The sequence below is a fragment of the Empidonax traillii genome, unplaced genomic scaffold (assembly GCF_003031625.1).
Source record: "Empidonax traillii isolate 1590-97213 ecotype Southwest subspecies unplaced genomic scaffold, ASM303162v1 scaffold530:size435587, whole genome shotgun sequence".
Classification (NCBI taxonomy): Eukaryota; Metazoa; Chordata; class Aves; order Passeriformes; family Tyrannidae; genus Empidonax; species Empidonax traillii.
Genome location: NW_020955723.1, coordinates 391,080 through 414,562, shown reverse-complemented (window position 1 = coordinate 414,562; position 23,483 = coordinate 391,080). Strand labels below are relative to the sequence as shown.

The following is a 23,483-nucleotide window of genomic DNA, read 5'->3' as shown; positions in this document are numbered from 1 at the left end:
TCCTCCTCGGGGTGCATCCGGCCCCGCAGCGGGCACAGGCCCAGCGCTAGGCCCTGCTCCCGGGGTACCGCCAGCACGGCCGGCAAAACCGCGCCCGGGCGCTCTCGCCTCCCCTGCCCGGGCTCCCCCGGCCCAGGGCAGGCGGCCACCCTCTCGCTCGGAGGGACCCGTCCCCCCTCCGCCGCCCCTCCCGCTGCCTGCCCCGGCTGCCCGTGCCGCGCACCTCGCGGAACCAGCGGCGTGGGCACAGGCGGGCAGCTCATCCTCGCCCTGGCCGGGACCGATCACGGCTCCACCGCGGAGGGCAGGGGGAGCAGAGGGAGCAGAAGGAGCAGGGCACAGCCCCCGCGGCGCTCCCTCCCGCCCGCCCCCGCCGGAGGAGCCGGGGGCGGGGCCACGCCGGCCGCGGCACCTCCCCGCGGGAGCGGGCGGGGCTCTTCTCCTTTGCGCCATGATGAACAAATGACCTCGCGGGGAATGAAATTTAAGTTCCACCGGGGAGAGAGAGTTCTTTGCTTCGAGCCCGACCCCACCAAAGCCAAAGTGCTCTATGATGCCAAGGTGACCGGCCGCGCGTGCCCCTGTCCCCCTCCCGCCCGTCCCCCTCGTCCCCGGGCGCGCGGGGCGGGGCCGGCGCGCGGCCCGCCCGCTCCCGTTACCGCTCCCGCTCTCCCGTTACCGCTCCCGCCGGGCGCTGCGCGCGCTCCCGGGGGGAGGTGGTGCGGGAGGGAGGTGGCTGCGGGCCCGGCCAGGCGTTGGGAGGCGGCTCCGCCAGCAGCAGCACTTGTTGCGGGAAACGGGCGCTGGCCCGGGGAGGGGGGAGAAGGCGGAGAGGCCGCGGGGCGGGGGCCGCCCCCCGGCACGGGGCAGAGAGGCGAAGCGAGGCGGTGCCGTCGCCGCCGGCCCTCTCCTCCCCTCAGCATCGCTCCCTGCGGGCGGCTCAGGCCGGTCCCTTGGCGAGACTCGGCTCTGTCCCTCCGCACTCGGAGCCGCGAGGGTGAGGGGAGCGTGTAGCAGCCGTATAGGAGCCTCTGGGCCTTTCCCAGAGCGCTGGGGAGCAGAGGCGGGTGACAGGCGACGGGCGCGGGCCCTCGGGGCCTGGCTGTCGCGACAGGTAGACAGCGGAGCCGCCCAGGGTTTCTGGGAGTGTCGGAAGCGCTTCCCCCCCTCCTGTACTCGGCTCAACACCTACAAAGTAATTCTGAAACCTTGTTTTCATCCCCGCAGTTTCCTAGTGTAGCTAGATTTATTCCCCCTCCCGCTTTCCCACGCTTGCTGCCCTTCTGCCTTTCAGAAGGGTTTAAGTGGCACCGCTGGTGCAGAGAGAATACGGAAATAGGATAGCAAGCGGTGCGCGGTGGATCATAAGTGCTGGAGTAGGAGGTGACTGATTCAGTAAGACCTGATCTTAAGAGTAGTGATAATAATTACAGAGCTTTATGTAAATACAGGATTATTTTGCAGTCCTAAATCATCTGTTCCCAACTTGCAAACAGATGTTTTGTGTTTGTTTGGTTCGGTTTTCTTTTTTTTCTTTTGTTTGTTAAACGGATGAAAAGGGAAGTACTGCAACTGAATTCTTGACCAAATCAATAGTTTTTGCTGGAAGTTTACTAGTTGTGTAGGTCTGTTTCTCAAACCTTTTTGATTAGAAACTCCACCGTCCTGTAATATTTTGGGCTACCCTTTTGTTTGTACACATATTCCTATGTTCTGACAACCCCAACAGCTTTAGGATAGCCTCTATGCTATCCATAGAGGCATCCTGAGTGCAAAACTGTGTAGTGCCTTTTCTTCTTTACTTTCAAATGCCCTAAATAGCATAACTATTCTTGAATCCATCAATAATTCTTAAAGTCTGGGCTCCAAAATTAAACATCACACATAATTTTAAATTAAAACATCACTGTAGTCTAACTGCTGATACATGATCTGTGGAGAGCCACTCAAGTGCAGGCAGCACGATTCCTTTGTTATTACTATTACCAATGCTTTTGTTAATGATCCACCTGATCCATCTTATCCCTCTGAGGTGCAGGCTCTTTCAGACTGGCCCATTTCACATGTGTTAAACAGAAAGAAAACAAAGGCTCAGATATTCACAAAACCTTTTAATGTTTTGTGGCTGAGATTCTGTGATGTTCAACAGGGCAGCATTTCTATGGTTTATATATAGAGAAGTGTTTTCTCCTGCTTTAGGGGCTTGAGATAGCACAGAGGAGAAAACATTGGTAAGCCCAAATCTTCATATCCATATTGTGCTACTGCATTGTTTGACATCGCTCTTTCTTTGTCTTGAAAGCATGGGATGTTTGAGGACAGGACAAAGATGGTGAGCAGCCCCCAACATTAAAAGTACTCAACAAGAAGGCTAGTTTTTCTGACAATGTAGTATAATCCATGTCTTCTGCTTGTGTCAGTGTTAACTGGCAAAATAAGTCTGTCTAATTTAATTTCCTTTTTTTGTGCATAAACTCTCTAAAATACTGGAAGGCTTACTTTTCTCTCACACTTTTTAATACATACTATTCAATATTTGTTTCAGATTGTTGATATTGTTGTTGGAAAAGATGAGAAAGGGAGAAAGATTCCAGAATATCTGATCCATTTTAATGGTTGGAATAGAAGGTAGGAAACCGTATGTCTTGTTTCAGTGTTTCCATTTCTTCTGTTTTATTCTGTAAAGACAGGCATTGCACTGAATATTAAAGGACTGATGTTTTCAGGAGTATTTTTGATTTTGTTAATGCCTTTAGTATACTTGCTCATGTTGACTTATTGATCTGTATCCATAAATTTCAGTGAATCAGTTTGATAGCCATGAGTTTAAACTTCATGGGATATCTGTCTGTGACATATACTTGTGGCTCCTAGGTTTCCAGTAATAAAAGTTTATGCTTTGTTAAATCTAGACTTGGATTGTTTGGTTTTCAAGGCCAATACATGAGTGCAGTGTCTGACTGTGATCTGTTACAAATGCTCTTGCATGTGAAGTCAAATCTTGAGAGGCTTTAGACAGCAACATGAGAGTTGAAGCCACATGAATGCAGAAGAATGCAAACCTTGTGATACAGATGTTGCTTTAATGACATCGAAAGAGTGCTTTGTAAATTTAAGGTATATTAATTCATTAATAATCATGAGTAACATATATTCATAGTAATTGTTAATTTTCTTTCGACTTAGCTGGGATAGATGGGCAGCTGAAGATCATGTTCTTCGTGACACAGACGAAAACCGCAGATTACAGCGTAAATTGGCTCGGAAGGCTGTGGCTCGCATGTAAGAAATCCTTTTGACCTCAGAATGAATGAGAGATTCATTTTCAGATTCACACGGATACAAGTCTACAAGTGAGCTTGGCCTTAGGTCATGCTGTAGATGGTGTAGATGGTAGATATGTACTTAGTACAGTCAGAGCATTCTAGAGAGCTACTCTTCTGATATTGAGGTAGATACCCATGAATTGTTCTTAAGCACCACTCTAAAAGACTAACACTAATAACTATGTTATTCTTAACTATTGTGCAAAATGCTTCTGTATTGGATCTACATCTTCCCCAAGAAATGTACTTGCAAAATAACTTAGGAAAACCTGAAGTTTTTTTCAGCCAAAAGCAATAATCTAATATTGGTTGGCCATGGCTTGAGGATCTGCTTGAGAACATGAATATGAGGTACTGTGCAGATATTAAGGTGTCCACTCTCAAATAAGCATTGCCCAAATTATTTCACCATTAACTAATAAAAATAACTCAAACATCCATTTCCTGTGCATTTGCATGTAGTTGAATTAGCTAGGGTAAACAAATTGAATATTAGCCAAATTTCAGTGAACCATTTTATGTTCTGTAGGAGAAGAAAGGGAAGAAAGAAGAGACGTTGCAGGTTGCCTGGTGTTGACTCTGTGTTAAAAAGCCTTCCTGCTGAAGAAAATGATGAGAGCAGTGAAAACTGTGAGCTTGTTTTCATCCTTTAGTAACTAGTGGGATACCTTTAACTTCTTGACCTGGGGGAGCAGAGCATGCTGTAACTTGCTATTAGGATGATGTGAGAGTATCATAGTGCTCTCTGGAATACGTAGAGGCAGTTATATGAAGAAGGAGGCAATAAGATTATTTTTTTCCCTGGTCTACCTGGCACAAAAGTCTGTTTTTCATCAGCTGACTGGCTGATTTTCACTTTCAAGACAGATCTTTAATTTCCTGTAGTTTTCTTTGTAACTAGGAAGCCAACAGGAACACTGTCTGGCACTTACCTGATGTTCTGGAAACTGTCACTGCACAGATCTAGACCTTTTGATTGAATTATTAACATATTAAATCCCCCGTTCCGAATTAAAGTCTAATGAAAATTGAAGAAGTACCTGGGTGTTCAGAAATCTAGGGAGGCTTTAAAAGTGAGTGTTCTTAGAGAGGATACAAGAATACTTCCTAATAACTCATCTTACATAGTTAAGACATTTATAGCATGCTGTAAATAATACTTGTGTGTTTAATTAAATTAGAATTATTCATCCTCATTAAATATAACAAACTGGTTGTGGTTTTTTGGTGGCTTGGTGTTTTGTTCTTTTTTTTTCTTGCGTTGAGGCCTGAAATTGTTTGGTCATAACCTCTGCAATGTAATCATGTGAAATAAATATGTGAAATCTCTTTTATGCAGCTATAAGTAGTTCTTCCTCTGATGACAGTGATGAAGGAACAGATGAAGAAATAAAAAGCGAAGAAAGTGACATAGACGAGAGGACAGAAATGGTATATTCATGAGCACCCTAAGTTAATAGAATTTAAACATCTGTACTTGAAAATCTGGAAAAATTGAAGTAGATGAAATATGGGCCACAGCTGGTAATTTAGTTGAAATTAAAACAATAATTTTCTTACTCCTGGTCTCTACTGTTTTTGAGATTTTGAAAATGATGCAGTATGTCATATTATTGTAGAATTATTTGATATTAATCTAAAAATACAAATTCTTTTCCCCTCTTCCTACACATAAGTCTTATATGGAGAAGATGTAGCAGTTCTGTGGGTGCTGTAAAAATTTACTGATCTGTGCTGGCTGGACAATTCCTAATAGCAGCAAGATATTTGTTGTGTATTCTACTGTGACACAGGCATGTCATCCCTGGTCTTAAATTAGGATGTAGGGGACTGACTTAAAAAAACCCCACATTTATTTTTCTACAGTTGTTTTGAAGATGTGTGGAATATAACTAGTACAGCGAGGGTGATCTGAAGCAGCGAAACCTAACAAATTTCTGGTTTAGTTTCTTTGTGGGATTTTTTGGTGGGGTTTTTTGGTGTTGGTTTTTTTTGTTTGTTTGTTTGTTAAATACTTAAGAGAATGCTAAATTTAAAAAAAGTTTTAGGAAATGAATTTGCAAATGCTTTCAAAACCAGTATTGTTAAATAGCTTACAGTAAGGCTATTATCCACTTAAATATTTATTCCATAAATAATACAATTTAATCTTTGTATGAGAAAAATTGGTTGTTATATTGCATCCTGACTACTGAAGTTCTTTTTTCACTAATATTTGTAAGCATGAACAATATATTGTTTCTTGAACTGTCTGTTGTAGAAAGAAGAACAAGACACTCATACAAAAAGGGACATGGAAGAAAGAGCAATAAGCATAGAAATTCCTGAAGTCTTGAAAAAGAAGCTTGAGGAAGACTGTTATTATATTAATAGAAGAAAAAGGGTATGAAATAAAAGTTGTGAAATGAATGTGCATGGGAGGGTGAGGAAGATATCAAAAGTAGTTTTTGTGTATACAAGTTCTGGGGTTTTTTATTTCATGATAAAGGTGAACTTAGAGAGTATAAGGAAGAATACCAAGAATGTAGCAGACTTCCCTATAGCTAAAACACTGACTTGTCATATTTAAGTGTAGTGTTTCAGTACCCAACTGTATTTTAGAATGCAGATTGTTTTTAAAACTGGAAATGCAACAAGCTTGTTAACTTTACCATGTTTTTTGTTTCTCCAGATGTTTATAAAGATTTGATCAAAAATGCGCTTTAAGGGTTGAAATTAGTCAGTCCTGAAATAGCTTCATGCACTAGACATTTAGTGAGTTAGCTGGTACATTACAAGCCCCTGTTTTAATTTGGTATGCTTACTAACTGTTTTTGTAAGACATTAATTAATTGTTTCTTTTTAGCTTGTGAAGCTTCCTTGTCAGACAAATATAATAACCATCCTGGAGTCATATGTGAAACATTTTGCTATTAATGCCGCTTTTTCAGCCAATGAAAGGTCTCGGCACCATCAGATGACTCCACATGCAAATATGAATCTTCATTATGTGCCACCAGAGAAGAAGTAAGTAATATTTAGTCCAGTGCTATTGTGGCAAGAAGAACGAGCTTGCATTCTGTGTTCTATGGCTGTTCACTTCTGTGAGCTTATACTATGATGTATGTCTATTTACAAGGCTTAAGATATTTGACAGATACCTGTAGTACGGTAACACTGACTGTTTATCAGTGAGATTCCCTATATTCTGAAAAGTCATTATACAAAAGTACCACTCTCCTGTTTTATCATGTAAGTTTTTGTAAATATTGTGACTCGTTTGGAAGAATATGTTGCTGTAGTCAATGTGAAAAATGTGATATCTGATACGAGAATATCCTGCTTAAATAAAACTGAACAAGTTCAAGTTTTATAAAGGATAAAAAATTAATACAAGGACTTCTAAAGAACGCCAAGTGCAGGGTGGGGTTCTTTTTTCAGTTGACATATGGTCTTAAATCCTAAAGTCAATATGCCGGGAAACTGTGTGTAGTAACACAAGTCTGGTTTATTAAAATTGATTGTGTCTTAGTTTCTGTTTTCTCAGCTGAGCTCTATATTCTTTCACCATGCTACAAATGAATTAACCCTCCATGTTTGCAGTGTGGTGTTTTTTGTTTGGTAGTTTTTTTCTCTCATGTTAAAGATTGTTGGTATTAGATGAGACTGCTTCTTTATGTAAGTCTGCAGTCTTGTATTTTATGTAAGAGTGATCTTGCCTTGTGTTACAATGTTCTATTTCAGTGTTGTGTAATTACACTATTCCTTGAAATATTTGGTCTATATGAGTGTCTGTGTTTATGTTGATGTCATTCATTCTTTGATAGATTAATGATACTTTTCCTTTGTAGTATGATCTCCCAAACAAAAAAGTTAGATGAAATGTCAGAAATATGAACAGAAGGTTGTACACATTATAATTTTTAAAGGTGTATGTTTAAGTAACTTCTACAAATGTGTATTCATTTAGAAGGAGAGGTTCAGCTGACAGTTTTATTATATTGCCCCTACTGTTCTAACACTGAAGGTTATTGACCTTCTTGGATCTAATAGAATTTCTGCACATGATAGTCCCCCAATCCAATTGAAATATAGTGTTTAAAAAAACAGAGGCGGTAGTTTCAGCAGGTGGTATGAAATGGTAATAGGTTTGGAATTTCTGACATGGGTCATTTTGACAGAATCAAATTTCCATTACCCTACACGTACATGCACTAGAAACATGAGAGGAGAATACCTTCAGAAAGGTGAGAGATGTTGCGGGTGGGCTGCACTTGGTGTTCTTTGTTCTGCTGTAACAGCACAAGTACTCACCACCTAACGTTGTGAGTCTTTTACACAAGCCAAAAACTGAAATTCCTGGTAGCCTCTAAATGTAGTGCTTTGATTACTGGATCAGACCATTGGATGTTGACGTCCAATGGAAATTTACCTGGTTTTGTTGGTTCTCTGGATATGCCTTAAGCACAGCCTTGACTGCATCATAGCAGCTATAGGTCAAATTCTTCATATTCATTTTAGACTGAGATTCAGTCTGTTGAGTGCTTCCTTTTTCTACGCCTCTTTTTTCAGCCTAGTAAACTTGGAAAAACAAAATAATGCTACATGAAAACATCTGACTAACTTTATTTACTCTACAGTAGGTTTCATTAATCCAGTAATACTGAGAAAAATTGTGTGATTTTTTTTGAGGTTATGAAGCAGACTTTTAAAAAATTTGTAACTCTTAAATTAATGAGAGCAATCACTGTCTTTTTAAATATGCTTTTAATCACTTATTACTTAGTGATGAAATCAGTGTATTGTAGTTATGATATTAATAGTCCATACTAAAGGGCAGTATTGTACAACTACACTGAAAAATTTTGACATGCAACTTTGAAATTTATGTTCTTTTTCCCCTCTAGTGTTGAGTTATGTAAAGAGATGGTGGATGGGCTGAGAATAACCTTTGACTTCACACTTCCATTAATTTTGCTCTATCCTTATGAACAAGCTCAATTTAAGAAGGTGACCTCATCAAAGTTCTTTCTTCCTATCAAAGAAAACTCAACAAGTACTAACAGGTAGGTTGGATATAAGGAGTTTAATACTCCTTGTCTCCTCAGTAAAATGTGGGAGAATGTCATATTTGTGGGTTTTACTTCTATTTGAAAACAAGTATCCTTCTGGAAAATAGTATTTAATAGAAGGCCTCATCACTTTAATTGTTATTGGGAGGAGACTGTCTTATCTGAATAAGTGTTTAACAAGATGTGTGAAACTGGAAGAATTTCTTTTGTGGGGGGAACACTGATCTCTTCAACTCTGTAAACTTGCCTTAATTTCCTAGAAGTCAAGAGGAACTTTCCCCAAGTCCTCCTCTACTGAATCCACCCACACCTCAGTCAACCGACAGCCAGCCCACCACAGGGGAGCCGGCCACGCCAAAGAGGCGGAAAGCTGAGCCTGAAATCCTGCAGTCACTGAGACGTTCCACTCGCCACAGCTCCAACTGCGACAGGCTGTCAGAGAGCAGCGCTTCCCCACAGCCCAAGAGGCGGCATCTTGAGACCCCGGCTTCTATGCCAAAGCTCTTCTTGCACCTGGAAAAAAGTAGATTTTGCTCTTCAAATTGTTGGTCTAAACAAAGTGTAAAGTTCTGTTCTTTTTTTAATGCTGTGTGGACTGTGATTTGTGTGATTGAAGTGGGAATTCATTACTTTTTGTATCAATTATTTATCTCTGAGGCCTTATTACCAAAGAGAGAAATATAAAGCAATATTCACAGTACTTTGGGACTGCATTTTTCCACAGAATTCAATGAACTGCATTTCTGAGAGCCTATTTTTGATAGCCTTTATTGAATTTCAGTGTTTAAGACTTCAAACATTTTAGCAGCAGGCCTTAGTTGAGTTTAATGGCTTATAGTTTCATGAAACAAGTAATAAAATTTATTTCTGATTTAATTTATTTTGTTTTTTCTTTCTTTTTGAAGAAACCCCTGTCCATAGCGGGTCGTCTTCACCAATAACTTTGACTCCTAGCAAAGAAGGGAGTACGGTTTTTACTGGCTTTGAAGGTAGAAGAAACAATGAACTGAATGAGGTAACAGATTTTAAGGTTACTACCCTAGATTGCATAATTAAGGGGTTTGTGGACCTCAGAGTAGGGCTATGAAAAAAAAGATTTTGTTGGTGTTACTTTGCATTTGAAGGTCTGTACAGACTAAATTATTTATGATGCTGTAAAGATTTAATAACTGATGTTTTCATATTTTATGTTTAGGTTTTGTCCTGGAAATTGATGCCAGAAAATTATCCACCAAGTGATCAACCGCCACCTCCTTCGTACATCTATGGATCTCAACATTTGCTGCGGATGTTTGGTAAACTGATGACAAACTCTCTGCTCTATCAAAGTTGCTTTATTTTTTTTTTTTTCTAGCGCCCATACCTGTGTGACTTTTCTGTTTGCTTCATCACATCTAGTTTTATTCTTGGCTAAATGTACTTTTTAATCTGTTTAGAACTCTTAGGCTATTCGTAGATTTGGTTATCTTTTACTGGCTCTGTAAGCCTTCATTTAAGAAAAGCAAAGCAGCGTTACTTCCAGTACACTATCAAACGTAATTAAACCAAGCAGCATTCACTTTCTTAGCATGTTCCTATTTAGTCAGGCTTTGAAAGATCACTGAGTAGCTTGCAAGGAAAAGGGGAGTCTGTGGGGAGAAGAAATGTTCATATTCTTTTCTTTATACTGGATAAAAGTAATTAAAAGTTGCTTTTAAAAGAACAGATGTAGACATTATTTCTTTTATTTACAGTAAAGCTACCAGAAATATTGGGGAAGATGTGCTTTCCTGACAAAAACCTAAAGGCTTTGGTAAAACACTTCGAAATGTTTCTGAGGTAATGTGACACAATGTACCACAGCAGCGTTTCTGTTGTTACATAGATCGAAATGTCCTGGAATGACAAAGGGGGTTTAAAATAAGATGTTAGTTTTCCTTTGCTACAACAATAATATAAAATTAATATAAAATTTTAACGATGACTATTTGAGTAAAGATTAATGTAAGATTTTTCCATTCTGTAACTCAAATTGAAGGGAGCCTGAATTTTCTGCTTGGAGTTTTGAGAAATACGGTGACAGAGAACTGAAGTTGAAAAGTTTGTTACTATATATAGAATGACAAGTCTTGCTTAAAAACCATGTTTATGAAGAAATTCGAAGTCTACATTGTTGTTTTTTGAGAGCATGATCTTGAGAGTTTTGCAGGGCAGTGATCCTTCCCCTGTACTCTGCATTGGTGAGGCCACACCTTGAGTATTGTGTTCAGTTCTGGGCCCCTCAGTTCAGGAAGGATATTGAGGTGCTGGAGCGGGTCCAGNTGGTGAAGGGACTTGAGCACAAGTCCTATGAGGAGAGGCTGAGGGAGCTGGGGTTGTTTAGTCTGGAGAAGAGAAGGCTTAGAGGTGAACTCATCACTCTCTTCAACTACCTGAAGGGAGGTTATAGCCAGGTGGGGGTTGGTCTCTTCTCCCAGGCAACCAACAATAGGACAAGAGGACATGGGCTCAAGCTCTGCCAGGGGAGGTTTAGGTTAGATGTTAGGAAGAAATTCTTTACAGAGAGGGTAATCAAGCATTGGAACAGCCTACCCAGAGAGGTGGTGGATTCACCATCCCTGGAGGTTTTTAGGCAGAGATTGGATGTGGCCCTTAGTGCCATGCTATAGTAATTGGAGTTGGATCAGGGGTTGGACTTGATGATCTTGGAGGTCTTTTCCAACCCAATCTATTCTATGATTCTATGACTTTCATTGACATAAACAGGGGGAGAAAACTTGTGCTTTAAAACATGTTTTTAATTATGGTTGATTTTTTTAAAAGAAATGTCTATCTGACTTGAGCTTTGAACATCAAGGTTTCTCTGTGGTGTAGTGCAGTGCTTTTTAGAGATACTCAAACTCTATCTGAACACACGAGCTTCACAGCTGGAGTCAGTAAGCTCATACCTGCACGATGATAAGCTTTACTTTTACCAGGTGCTGTACTTAGTGTCTGTGCATGACAGTGAGGTGATAGATACCAGTGTGCTGTGCAGCATCAATACAGTGGGAAATAAAATTGCCAAGAAAGTTTTGCGAATAGTAAACATTTAGAACAAATGTGGAAATTGTAACTTTATTTTTGGTCAATGACTTCAATAGCCACGCATGGAAAAGTAACGTAATATTACTGTAGTGTAAATAGAAGTCCTGGTAGAAATCAGGAAGATGAAAGCTTTAATATGCTTTTATTTAAATTGTTTATCAAAAATAAGATGTTTCAAATGTCAGAGTTTTTACAATACAAAATTTTTCTCTGGAAACGTTTAGTTTTTAAGTTTTGCATCTCTCTTTTGTCAGATTCTTGTTGGCATTCAAAGTACCTTAAAGTCAAGCAGGACAAAAGTAGGCCCCATTGTTGGAAACCTGTTTTTCCTTGGAGTGAATATTTCTTAGGGGACTTAACTCACTGTGGATCAGATCAGTTTTTATCAGACCTTTGCCTGTTCAGATTCTTCTGTGTTGACCAGAGCAGGTCTCTGTTTTTAGCATCCTTAATTCAGTGTTTTCATACCCATTCTATGGGTGAGCTGTACTGGAATAGAATGGAGGAAGGGAGAAACATGTCCCCTACTCCCTGTACCAGTAGGAAGGTGGCTAAACTGAAAGTTCTAGTTGTAGTATCCATATCTGTATTTTTCTGTCGTACTATCTCATTCATCTCTTCATAGAAATAAATCACATTAGCATTTTTAGGTGAGATAGATTTGTGCTTTTGAAGCAAATCTCTTGGCAGTTCCCACTTACTGGGCTTTGTGTTGCGGTGTGGAGTGCTCTGAGTACACAAGCTGTATTCCTTTCAGAAAACACTTAACAGAAGTGTGCTTCAGTCCCCCAGACCAGGCTACAACTAAACCAAAATGAGCCCCTCAAGACAAGCGTATCTGCTGTAACAAAATATTTGAGGGCTCTCTGTTTTTTCAAGTGCTTTCTTTTTTGACAGTGCCAGAAAAGCTTCCAAGTTACAGTTACTTCTATAGGCAGCATTAGGTCTTAAGTACCTTTGTCATAAATACTCTTCTTAGTCTAGTTTCCTTATCAGTTATGCTGTGTATTCAAATAGGTAGCACAGAAACCATGCAGTTTATTAGATTTTATTTTTCCTCAACACATATTCATGGTGTTTTAACACATCTTTCATTTGGGTATATATTTCTTTGTCCCACTGAAGTGGGTTTGACCACCATTGAAAGTGGTCAAACAACTACATTTTCTAGAAACTTGTTCATGCTTGATTTTTATCACAGAAATAATTCTGCATTATCTGTTTCGAATTACAAGAGAAAAGTTGAGGTTTAGGTGATATCTTGTATTAGTTCTTCAGATTTCAGATTCTGTCTTTTTGGGAATGAAAGAATGAATGGATGTTTATTATAAATACTTTATATCAGTTCTATTCTGGCTTACTTTTTGAAGGGTAAGAACTGCCCTACAAGATCTGTATGGATTAGATGATAGCAGCCAGTTTACTTAATTCTTTTTTAGTGAATTGTTCTTGAGTGACAAGCTGAAGTACTCTCCATTTCTTTATTTTTCTAATAGACAAAGGATTGATATGTCTGTTTGCATTAATAAAACTACTTCTGAATCTTCTTTGAAGTCTAGGCAGAGTAGTCCAAGCAAAAGCAGTTTATATATTTTTAAATAAAACTTCCATGTAGTAGATGACTGATTTAGTTCTTGCATTGATACTGATTTAATTTTGAATTATGATTTTATGGCTAAAATGTACAGTTTCACTTAACATTTATCTATTTAACATTTATACTATTAATCTCATGTGGGCTGAGAAACTGAGACTTTTTTAATATAATACTTTGTCAGGAAGCTTGTTTTATTGAGTTTACTCAGTACTTGATAGATGCATTAAATTTTCTTTGAGATGCTACATGGATAATATTTTCCAGTCATGCCCTCAGACTGCTGCTAGACAAGATTGTTCTCAGTTTCCCAGACAACCTATATTTTTGAGGAATGTATGAAATGCATCTTTTTGACTTTCTTGTTAAGCTGTACCCTTTGTGCTTAGTGCAGCTTTCTACAAGTGTGCATAATGAAAATTTCTTCGTGGAGAACATGAAAGTTGATTTTTCAGTTATAGAGTTTGCAGAAGAAAATCAGTTTCTCAAGTACAGAACTCAGAGTCTTAAATGGTTTAGTTTGGAAATAATTTGTGGTACTTGCAGTCTGAAATAGACTTTAATGACAAAGTCACCAGTTGGTTTCACTGAATTTCATGTATAGCTTGAGTTCAGTCTTCGGGAGCAAGCAGTGAAAGGTCACACAGTAACTGGTACTTGCTTACTGGTATTCCAATAGTGAAGGACTCCTGATTAAATCTTCCTGCCTGTTAATGGTTTTTGAGTAGAGAAGGTATTATCTTTTAACCAGTTCCATTATTTTAGCCGTTTTTTAAATAAAATGCTCTATGTGCTGTATTTTATGACTTCTCTGTACTGTGTGGTGCCTGGCATGGCACCAGAGGCTGCTTCAGTGATGAGAAATGATAGGCAAGAAGGTGCCAGTTTCTGGCTTGCTGTTTCCATTGATTTGAACACAGCCTTGACTTGGAAAACTGTTTCGGGATCAGAGAGGTCACTTCTCAGAACTGTTGATCAACAGGAGCTATTTAAAAAATTAGGAGTGCAGAACATGTCAGTTTTTATAATACCAAGACCCATCTTCACTGAGCTAATTTCAGGATTGTATTGTAGGAAAAAATGCAAACCCAAGTGTACAGCACTTTAGAAAGAAATAGGTATTTTGACTTTCCTGAAATTGAAAAGAGTAAGTGATGAAACGTTTCTAAAATATTGCTTCTAATACGTATTTTTTAGATGAGGCCAACATGTATTCTTTCAGATTATGGAGAACTAGTTTCTTGATGGTCTTCAGCTTTGTTAAAGCCCCACAGGTATTTCAAACTCAATATTTCCTGTAAGCTTAGATCTCTCTTCTTTTTCCTTGATGCTCTACAATCTGCTTGTATCTAATGTGCCACTCTGCTCCATGGGTAGAAAAGTATTTTGATACTGTTCAGCACTTTCTGAGAAGGAAGCCAGATCAGAATGTGAGCGAATTAGAGAACTGTAATAATAAAATGTATTAAAGATAGTAAAAACTGTAATAATAAAATGTATAGAAAGATGACAAGTTGTTTCAAGTAACCTTAAGAAACAGAACTCTGGTTTTACTCATAGAATCACAGAATCGTAGAATCAGATGGGTAGGTTGATGATCTCTTGGATCTGAGATCATCAAGTTCAACCGTTGATCCACTACCACCACACCAAGTTTCACGTCCAGTCTCTTCTTAAAATACCTCCAGGGATGGAGAATCCACCACCTCCCTAGGCAGCCCATTCCAATGCTGCATGCATTTTGAGTGTAGTAATTGTATAAGTGCAGTGGTGAATTATCACCACTAGTCTGTGCTAATGTACAATTAATGAGAGGTTATTAGTGTATGAGAATGAGAAAATGAAGCATTGCACATGGGGAATAGAATAGAAAACATCTTTACTTATGTCAAGTTGCTTTGTGACAGAGTTCGTACTCATTGTGATTCATTGTGGCTTAATAAAGTTGCAAGATGATAACTGACTAATTATACCAGTGTTTCTTATATTGATTATTAAATAATTCATATTATTGAACATATTAGGGTTTTTTTGGCCTCAATTTTTGGGATTAACCAGTTACTTGGAAGAGAGTATCTGTGCAACATAGCGGTTATGATATACTAGAAAACTTTATGAAATTGGACCTAACATGTGAGAAAATCAAGTTTTTGAGTATAAATTGAGGTGTTGGTTTAGAGGGCACAAACATATAAAGGAACTTTTTTTAAAAAGTTTTGAAACACTCTGAACTAATTCTGTTTGCCAAGTGCCTTATTTTAGGGCATTACTACCATTTATTTGGGCTTTGCTGTGTTCATTGAATGGGTAGAAAGGTAATTGCCATTTTGGGTCCTCTCAAACTTTTGGCACCTTGATGTTGAATGCTTTTTAGTCAATGAGTACCTGGTATGATACAGGTTCTTATTTTCAGAGGGCTTTTATTTGCTTGGTCTGCAGAATATGCTCATCTGTGCTTATTGTTCTTGACTGAAGTTTGGTTGCTTTGCCAAAAATACTTGCTGAAACTCACCATGTGGATTGCTTCTCTTCCTTCTGCTTATCAAATCATGAGTGTTTGGGTACTTGAATGGTACATATTGCTGGTCAGTAGCTGAGGTTTGGATCATATGTCTGAACTGAGAGGTTACCCAAAATACTTCAAATGTGTTACAGCAGCTTTTTTCAGAATGCAGCACTACGGATCTGTGATGACCTTACCATAAGTGGGTCTTCATCTTCAAGACAAACCAAGGACTGCTGTCTTGAGCTCTTGTAGGGCTGTTTTCCCAAAAGTGGTACTAGAAGTTATCACTTTTCATGGCCACTCATCCTGATTGCTGGAAATGCTGTGTTGGCAGCTTGGTGTCTTCAGAGTTCTCTGGGCTCTCCCTTAAAAGGCCAAGGGCAGTGGGGTTATGACGGAGTTTGTGTTGGTGATCTTTTGCTCTGAACAACCTTCCAGATGGAGATGGGCCTATAAATCGGGGAGATAACTTCTTAATCTGTAAATGACATTTCTTTTGATGAGGTGACTCAGAGTTAGGATCCGTAATCCTCTCTTAGCAAATTCCTTTAGATAGATCATTATGGTTGCTTTTCAAACAGCATCTATCTCAGGCCATTGATCTCTTCAAAGCATCTGCTTACCTTCTCAAACTCTGTAACAGAAGTGTCTAAGATGTCACCTTCCTGGGAGCTTTTCCTTTGAATTCTGTGTTCTTATACCTTAATGGCTGAGGTTGTCTTTCTAAAAATTAAGATTTTCCTTTCTTTGTAATTTTCACGCTTTTTGGGCTGTCCCTGAAGTTTATTTATGTGATGGTAGCTGATGTTCAGTAGAAATTTTTTTCTTCATGCAGAGACTGTTTTGGTGATAAGTTGTGTTGACGCTGTCAAGACAAGGCCCTTTTTGTTACCGGATGATGCTCTTAAAGCTCATATTAATTCAGTGCCTCTTGTTGATAAATGTTCCTGACGTGTCAAAAGGCCTTCTAATGTGGATAGTGATAATTTTGTGCCTCTTTTTGGTAGATCTGCCTGTATAACTCAAAGTCAGGTGGTAGTATATTTGTGAGGCTGTTGCTGGGAGTCACCTGAGGTAAGCTTGCTTACAGACTGCCACACTTGAATATCGGAACATAGGAATTATTCAAGCTAAGTTGCCCACATGTCTGTTTCCCTTGTCTCCATGCCCTCTAGTCCTTTGAGAAGTGTTGCCTCTACCTGTGGTAGGGAGGGAAATAGCTACATTGTACCATGTTACGCCTATGTTCTAAGCATGACTGTAAAGCGTGAGTTTTCTTTTTGAGGATGCTCATGATGAAAAAAGTGTGCAGTCTTGCATCAGTGTGGACTCTGCATCTCAGAACTTGGTTACTCAAAGTAGTTTCATACATCAACTGTGTAGATGTATGCCTATGAGCTCTATAAAAAGTATAAAAACGAAAAAGGCAATAATGCAACAGGTGACTGAATTGATCAACTTTGTGAGTTAAAAGTAACGAAACAGTTTCTGAGCAACTCAGTAGCAATGTGCTTTCTGGTCTATAGCTGAACATGGCTTCTGCCTGCTAAGTACAGCTCCCTCTGTCTTTCAGTCTTGGCTCATGGCTTAGAGGTACCAGTGTAGTTGATCTTGGAGCTATTTTAGCTTGTCCAAGAGCAAAGCATTAGTGAAATATCCACTAGCTAAGAGTCTTAGGAGACTCCTAATATTTCTGTGCCAACTTTCTGCACTGTGATGTAGTTTGAATAGAAAACCACTTCAGAAGAGCCCTGCTCTTTGTGTACAGATATACAAGGGATTGGGACAGAAGCTGACCATGTGTGTGTTTCAGCAGTTTTCTCCCACTTCTCTGCAGAAAATAATTTGTTTGCTAGCTCTGGGGTATTTTGCTTTTCACAACTGTTCCCTGGAGAACAGGGAGATGTACATTTGACTGCATGCATTCTGCCTGCCTGAGCTGTAACTGTGGCACAGCATCTCAGTTAACATTTCTCATCTCTACCAGCTGTCACTTCAGTATGCACCAAACTGGCATGTATGACTGATCTTAAGCAAAAGTCAGGAAATTTGTAGAAGAAAATGAGCCTGTTTTCCATGACTTGCCGTTAGAATTCTTGGAACTGTCAGCTAACCAATGTCCCCTCTGAAGGTTCCTTTGTTTTAGTGTTCTTTTAAAACATGTAACCCTCTTAGTGCTCTGTTTTATTGAATGTTATCCAAGGACACTAAGATTTTCATCAACCCCTGTAATCAGTTGGAGTCATCAGCATGTGTTAATGAAGAATTATTAATTAAATTCCGCTTGTAGGTCATCTTAATCTTATGTCTAAGCCTGTTAGATGCAACTCTGTTAAGTTTTAGGCCTCCCATACTCACTTCACACCAACCCCTCATATCACAGAAGATTATTGGTAGCTAAAGTCAGAGGTCATAGCAGCTGATGATTCAGGTATTTTATTAGCTTCTAAATTGTTCTCATTTCAGTACTCTTTTGTAGTGATTTGAAACATTTTACATCAGAAACCATTCTAGGCCCTCCTGTATACTGTTAATTACAGAGCTGCTGTGAAACAAGCAGGTGTGGAGGAAGTTGACAACATGCCATCTGAGTTAATGATGACACGCTGAAGGATTGATTTCTTCTAAAAAAGTTTGTTTCTCACTGCTTTTTCTAGAATTAGTAGGATGTAACTAGTTATTCCTCCCATTTAGCACTTGTTTGATACCCATGTTTAAGTACAAGGATCGAGGGTGTGTGTGGAAAAATCAACCGTTTTTCACTTGTTCTGTCATCATTTTCTGTGAGCTCTGAGCAATTAATATACTCCTTATTAAATTTAAATTGGTTTATATAGAGAATCTTGCCTATATTCTTTGATGCTTCTACTCTGTTAAGATCAAAGCATGTGCCTAATTCAGGCAGTGTAGCAGTGAGTGAGGTTGGAGAAACACTGTAGGTTTTATGGCATTCATACATACACTTTTTTTAATTTGGACTTTCTGTGTCCAGAGTATTGATTCTGCAAAACTGATATTTCTAGCTTCCAGTAGTGAAGTCATCACCCTAGCCACTGTTTCTTGAGAAAACACAGATCCTGCAAATGACATCGTTTCCTGTTGTTTTTGCTGCTTCCTAGTCTTAACTCAGAGAACCTGAAGCTAACAATTTGCCATGTTTATTGATGCTGATCTTTAATATCCAGGTGTTTTTGAAGGTCTGTTTTTTTTTTTTTTTTTTTTTTTTTTTTTCTGAAGCACAGCTTCACTGTTGTCCTGAGTTTAAGGATTGTTTTGCCCTTTTGCCCCCACTTATATACCCAGTGTCTTTGATTACAAAGGAAAGAACAGAAAGCTTGTAGTAATTTTAGCTGTTTGTTACTAGTGTTAGTAGCAACACTGGTTATTCTCATTTTCAGTCCTAAACAAGGAAACAGTTGCATATTAGAAGAGTAGAAAGACATCATAAATATCAGGTGCTTGGCTGTTTGAATAATATTTTAAGACCGTCTTGCAGAAATATGACATTAAGGAACTGTATTTGCAAAGGATGTGTTTTGTCTTTGAGAGTCATATTTACATCAGATAGTCTTGAAAGATGGAGACCCTAAATGCACAGGCACATGAAACATATGAAATCATAGCTTTACTTACCTTAAAAAATACAGTTTGACTTAATGGTTCCTGACCATTTGTATAAGATACTGACATGATAACTGAAGATACTGGTTTAGACACAAATGAAAATAGTATTTTGAGCAAGTAATTTACAGCAGTTGCAGAAAGATCTCTTTAACTTTTTTTTCCTTCTGTGATAGTTCTGGGGGTTCTTTTTCTGAATGTAGTTTCAGCTTTTGGATTTTTTTAAATTGAGCTGGAGCAATTTTTTTTTAATGCTATTTGGATTTCAGAGTGATAGGGGAAGGCTGTTTATCACTGTGTAAAACTTGTAAAAAATAGGGCAAGTCTTTTTTATGCCAAATTTCAAAGTGTAATAATTCTTAATTCCCAGGCTGTGGTTTTGCTGAGCTTAAAAATTAATTTGAAAATAGCATTTCTCTTAAATGTTTCATGTTCTGTTCCTTTTTTTTTTTTGGTGTGCTTTCTTCTCAGGTTTTTAGCAGAATACCATGATGATTTCTTCCCAGAATCTGCTTATGTAGCTGCATGTGAAGCCTACTACAGTACTAAAAATCCTCGGGCAATCTACTGAAGTTATTAATAAGGATTAAATCCTACTATACATAGACCATGACAATGCTGTTCTGCTACATGGCTACAAGATGAAGATGAAAAAGGAATTATAACAACTTCTGGAGTTGAAGAAATCGGAAAATATCTTTCATGATGGTTGGATTACTTAGGAATGGAGAACTACTTTTCAGAAATGTGTGTAGACAGCATTGTGAGTCACTTAGACGATTGGATATAAATCTGATTCCAGATGAATGAAGAAACCTTGTTCTGACTTCTAATGCATAGGACTTCACAGGACTAATAAAGAGGAAAGGAGGCAAAAGAGACATTAGCAACAGGACATTTTCATGAAGATAGATCATCGTGCTGTGTTTCATTTTAGCTCAGCCTCTCCTGCCTGAGAAATAAGACTTGACTATACATTTACATGAAGAGAACATTTAACTGGTGTCCTATGAATTGTTTTTCTCATAAATTACCCTTCATTTTGTGGAACTGTCATGATAGAAAGGATTGCTTAATGTAAAGGTGGCTTTGCTATTTGGCTAGCGTGACATCTGCCTCAAGAATGACTTTGTTGCTTGAATGAAAGATGTGTTGCTTACTTTGCATTTTGCAAGGGTGAATATAGCCCTTTCATGGTAAGACTGCCAGAGTTCCAAGCAGACCATACGTTGCCGGGAATTCAGCATTTACCTGGCAGTAAATGATTTCCAGAGCCATTATGAAAGAACTGTTTTTCTACAAGTGGAGAAGTCAATAAAGTCATCGCAGTTTAACTGGCAGACACTTCTTTTCTTAATAAAGGTCACAGTGGCTGCTGTGTAAATGTGTGATTTTGACTGTCTAAAACATCTTGGTTTTGCTTAATTAGTATTTTTGAGGGTGCTAAGTGTGCAGATAATAAGTGGGAGCACTGACAACATATGGAGAGAAGCCTTTTCTGTATCATTGGGTGTTCTTCTGCAGACTTGAAGGCTGTCTCTTTAGACAATTTTAGACACTTTGGCTCTGGAAATAGCAATTCAGTGAGAACTGAGTTCCTAGAAATCTGACAACACATTCAGTAGAAATTAATTGAAACATAATTCTTGCCATCAAAAGCTCATCCACGACTTAGAATGCTGACCTTCAGAACACTCTGCCATGTCAAGATAAGCACAGATTTTAAAAGCACAGGGAGAAAATAGGACTCTGTCTTACAGACTACTGCATTTATCACTCTGTAATACTTCTTGGTTCAGATGCTACCTTGGTTAGGATGCTACCTGTAATGCAGAACTCAAGTTTCCTGACAGATTTGCAGAAACCAATAATATGGAGAAATCATCTTTCAAATGTAAATGGCAAGTTTAGTCTAAGACCAAAGAAAATATGAAATCTACTGCTGACATTCATTGTCGCTCAAGCTTTTGAAAAGATATGAATTAGCTTGGTTTTAGCAGTTAAGGTTCTCCTTTTTAGAGAAACTTCTTGGAAGAGTCTGTTAAACTCAGTGGTTGTTAAGCCAATGTTTGGCATGGATGCATGCAGATTTGGTGATTGTTAATTCTAAAGATTACTATTTAGAAGTACTACTCTTTTTTAAATGCATTTCTGTTGTACCAAAAAACCCCACATTTGTAAACTTCCCTCATTCTCAAGTGAGAAGTTTTGAACCTCTAGCAGAATCCATGTACGCCAAAATCCACTTTGCCAACATCTTTCATTCTAGGTTTAAACCCTGTTTCTCTAAAAAGACAATTCAACAGAACACTAATGACTATCTAACATTAAATTAATCTAGGAATGCTGCCTGAAACTTCATCCTTTTATCCTTTCTATTGCAGGAATGTTAGTGTATAATATGGCATATCTGGTTTTATTCCGTTGTAGGTACCTGTGCGTACAAGGCAAGTTATGAACAGTGTTTAAACCTTATTGTATGACTGTATTTAACCATTAAAATGTCAATTTCTGTCTGCATGTAGGTGTTAGGAATACTGTTGATATTGATTTACTGATACTTTGTGGTGATGCTCGGAAGATGTGAGGGGGGAAAAATTCTGAAGGTCCAGTTAGCGTAGTCTTCATGTGAACAAACCTTTTCATTAAATTCTCCTGGAGCTGCTGTTGGATATAATGTTACCCACTGCAACAACAAACTATCTTACGCTCATTACAACCAAAAACTTTTCTCAAAAGTTGCACCTTTTTCGTGCTTCTTGACAATTCTAATTGATACAACTTTACGAAATGCTGTAAAGTTGAATTTAAAAAGTTTAGGCTTATATATTCAATTATAGTAATGCACATCTTTGACATCCCCTCCCCTACTGTCACTCTTCCTTTACTGCATTTGTGGTTTTATACCTGATTTATTTATTCTTAAGCTGCAGCAATGGGAGTGACTTGTAGAAACTTGAGCCAGATTGTGTTAGAGGGGTAGTTCTTACTAGTCTTGAAATACATAGAGACTCACCCTAGTGTGGGCCCCAAAATTCACTTGAAATTTAATGTTAAAGGGTTCTCGTGGCTGGAGGAACCTTAGGAGTGAGGTTATACTGCTGGTGTGAATCTGTAACTCTTTGAATGTCCTTGACTGATCAGGTATTTGATGGGATTCATATCCTTCTGAGATGATAAAAGATACACTTAACTGTTTGTTATTCCCTGATTGCTCTTTGTAGAGCTACTTGTATCAATGTTTTCTAACCTGATTCAGTCAAAATGGCTTGGGTTAGCTGAAGGAATGTGAAAACCTGACTGAAACAGGCTAGGGAGCCTTCAGGGAACAAGTCTGCTGGCAGACTTCAGAGGCAGTCTCCTGCAGAGGAGGAGCTGAGCTGAGAAAGCAGGTTAATGGGCAGTGATAGTTTACACCAACGTCCCTGTTTGTACAAGTTACATGTGCTCTGCTTCCAAAGGAAGAGGGGTTTGTTCCTTATTTAAGGGAAGTATCCCAGTGTGACTACAGTGCATACTTATACTGGTAAGTCTCGATGCTGAAGACAAATCCTTGCACTTGCCTTTAAGAGTGGGGTGCTCGCACAGTGGGTGTGGTGTCAGGTTTTGGATATGACTATTCTTGGGAAAAGGCAGAGGGGAGCAATTGCAGCATAAGTTTAAAGCAGGTGATGCAGCTGTGGGGGTGTGGAAAGGGTGCTGCTGTTGTGTATCTGAGGTGCTTGGTCTGTGCTCACACCACTGATTTCAGTACCTTCTCTGAGTTTGTCAGCATGAAGCTACCTGAGTAACTTGACAGTGGGACACAGGGCTGTGAAACTGGCCTTGGGTAAAGTGGTTTACATAGGCAGTAAAGACTGCCAAAGAAGAAAAAATGAACAGAATATAACTTTAATATTCTTCTGCTTTATTCTTGATTTTAGGCTTGATTTTGTACCTATCATGCTGGGGAAAAAAAAAAAAAAAGTACTGTTCTTTCAAGTGCACTAACTAGAGTTGCCATGTTGCCTTTTGTTTTGCTACCGTGTTTTTCAGGCTCCTGTTTCAAAGCTCAGGCTTTCATGTAGGGTCCTTTTCTGTTGAGATGACCAATGCAGAAGTGACTAAGTGCTAATTTAAAGTAAGTTCCGTGTCCATTTCTAAAAGCAAGCTTATGCAAGTATTAGGGTTTCCCTTGGCACTTGATGTGGGCTTACATCGTGTATTGTCAGCTGTTATGTTGGGAATGTTTGGTGGGAACTTGTCAAACACTAGTGTAGGATGACCTTGATCTGAATTGTGCCAAGAGGAATATTTGTAGTCAAAGAGGAAATAAAAAG

General features: G+C 38.9%; 1 protein-coding gene across 3 annotated transcripts; it reads left to right on the top strand.

Annotated features, from left to right (window-relative positions):
- The first annotated feature begins 366 nt into the window (after nucleotides 1–366).
- On the top strand, nucleotides 367–20,548 carry MSL3 (MSL complex subunit 3). 3 transcript variants are annotated; one of them, XM_027897108.1, is made up of 13 exons: nucleotides 367–561; nucleotides 2,546–2,628; nucleotides 3,187–3,282; nucleotides 3,856–3,956; nucleotides 4,666–4,757; nucleotides 5,587–5,709; nucleotides 6,172–6,332; nucleotides 8,213–8,371; nucleotides 8,638–8,900; nucleotides 9,283–9,392; nucleotides 9,573–9,672; nucleotides 10,111–10,195; nucleotides 19,636–20,548. In XM_027897108.1, exons 1-13 carry the CDS (start codon nucleotides 463–465, stop codon nucleotides 19,733–19,735), a joined length of 1,572 nt encoding a protein of 523 aa, XP_027752909.1. In that variant the 5' UTR covers nucleotides 367–462; the 3' UTR covers nucleotides 19,736–20,548. The 3 variants fall into 3 exon arrangements, 2 of the variants coding, with proteins under 2 accessions (XP_027752909.1, XP_027752908.1); XM_027897107.1 differs by lacking the exon at nucleotides 367–561 and adding an exon at nucleotides 716–1,195; XR_003572717.1 differs by lacking the exons at nucleotides 10,111–10,195; nucleotides 19,636–20,548 and having other exon boundaries at nucleotides 8,638–8,938.
- Nucleotides 20,549–23,483: the final 2,935 nt, after the last annotated feature.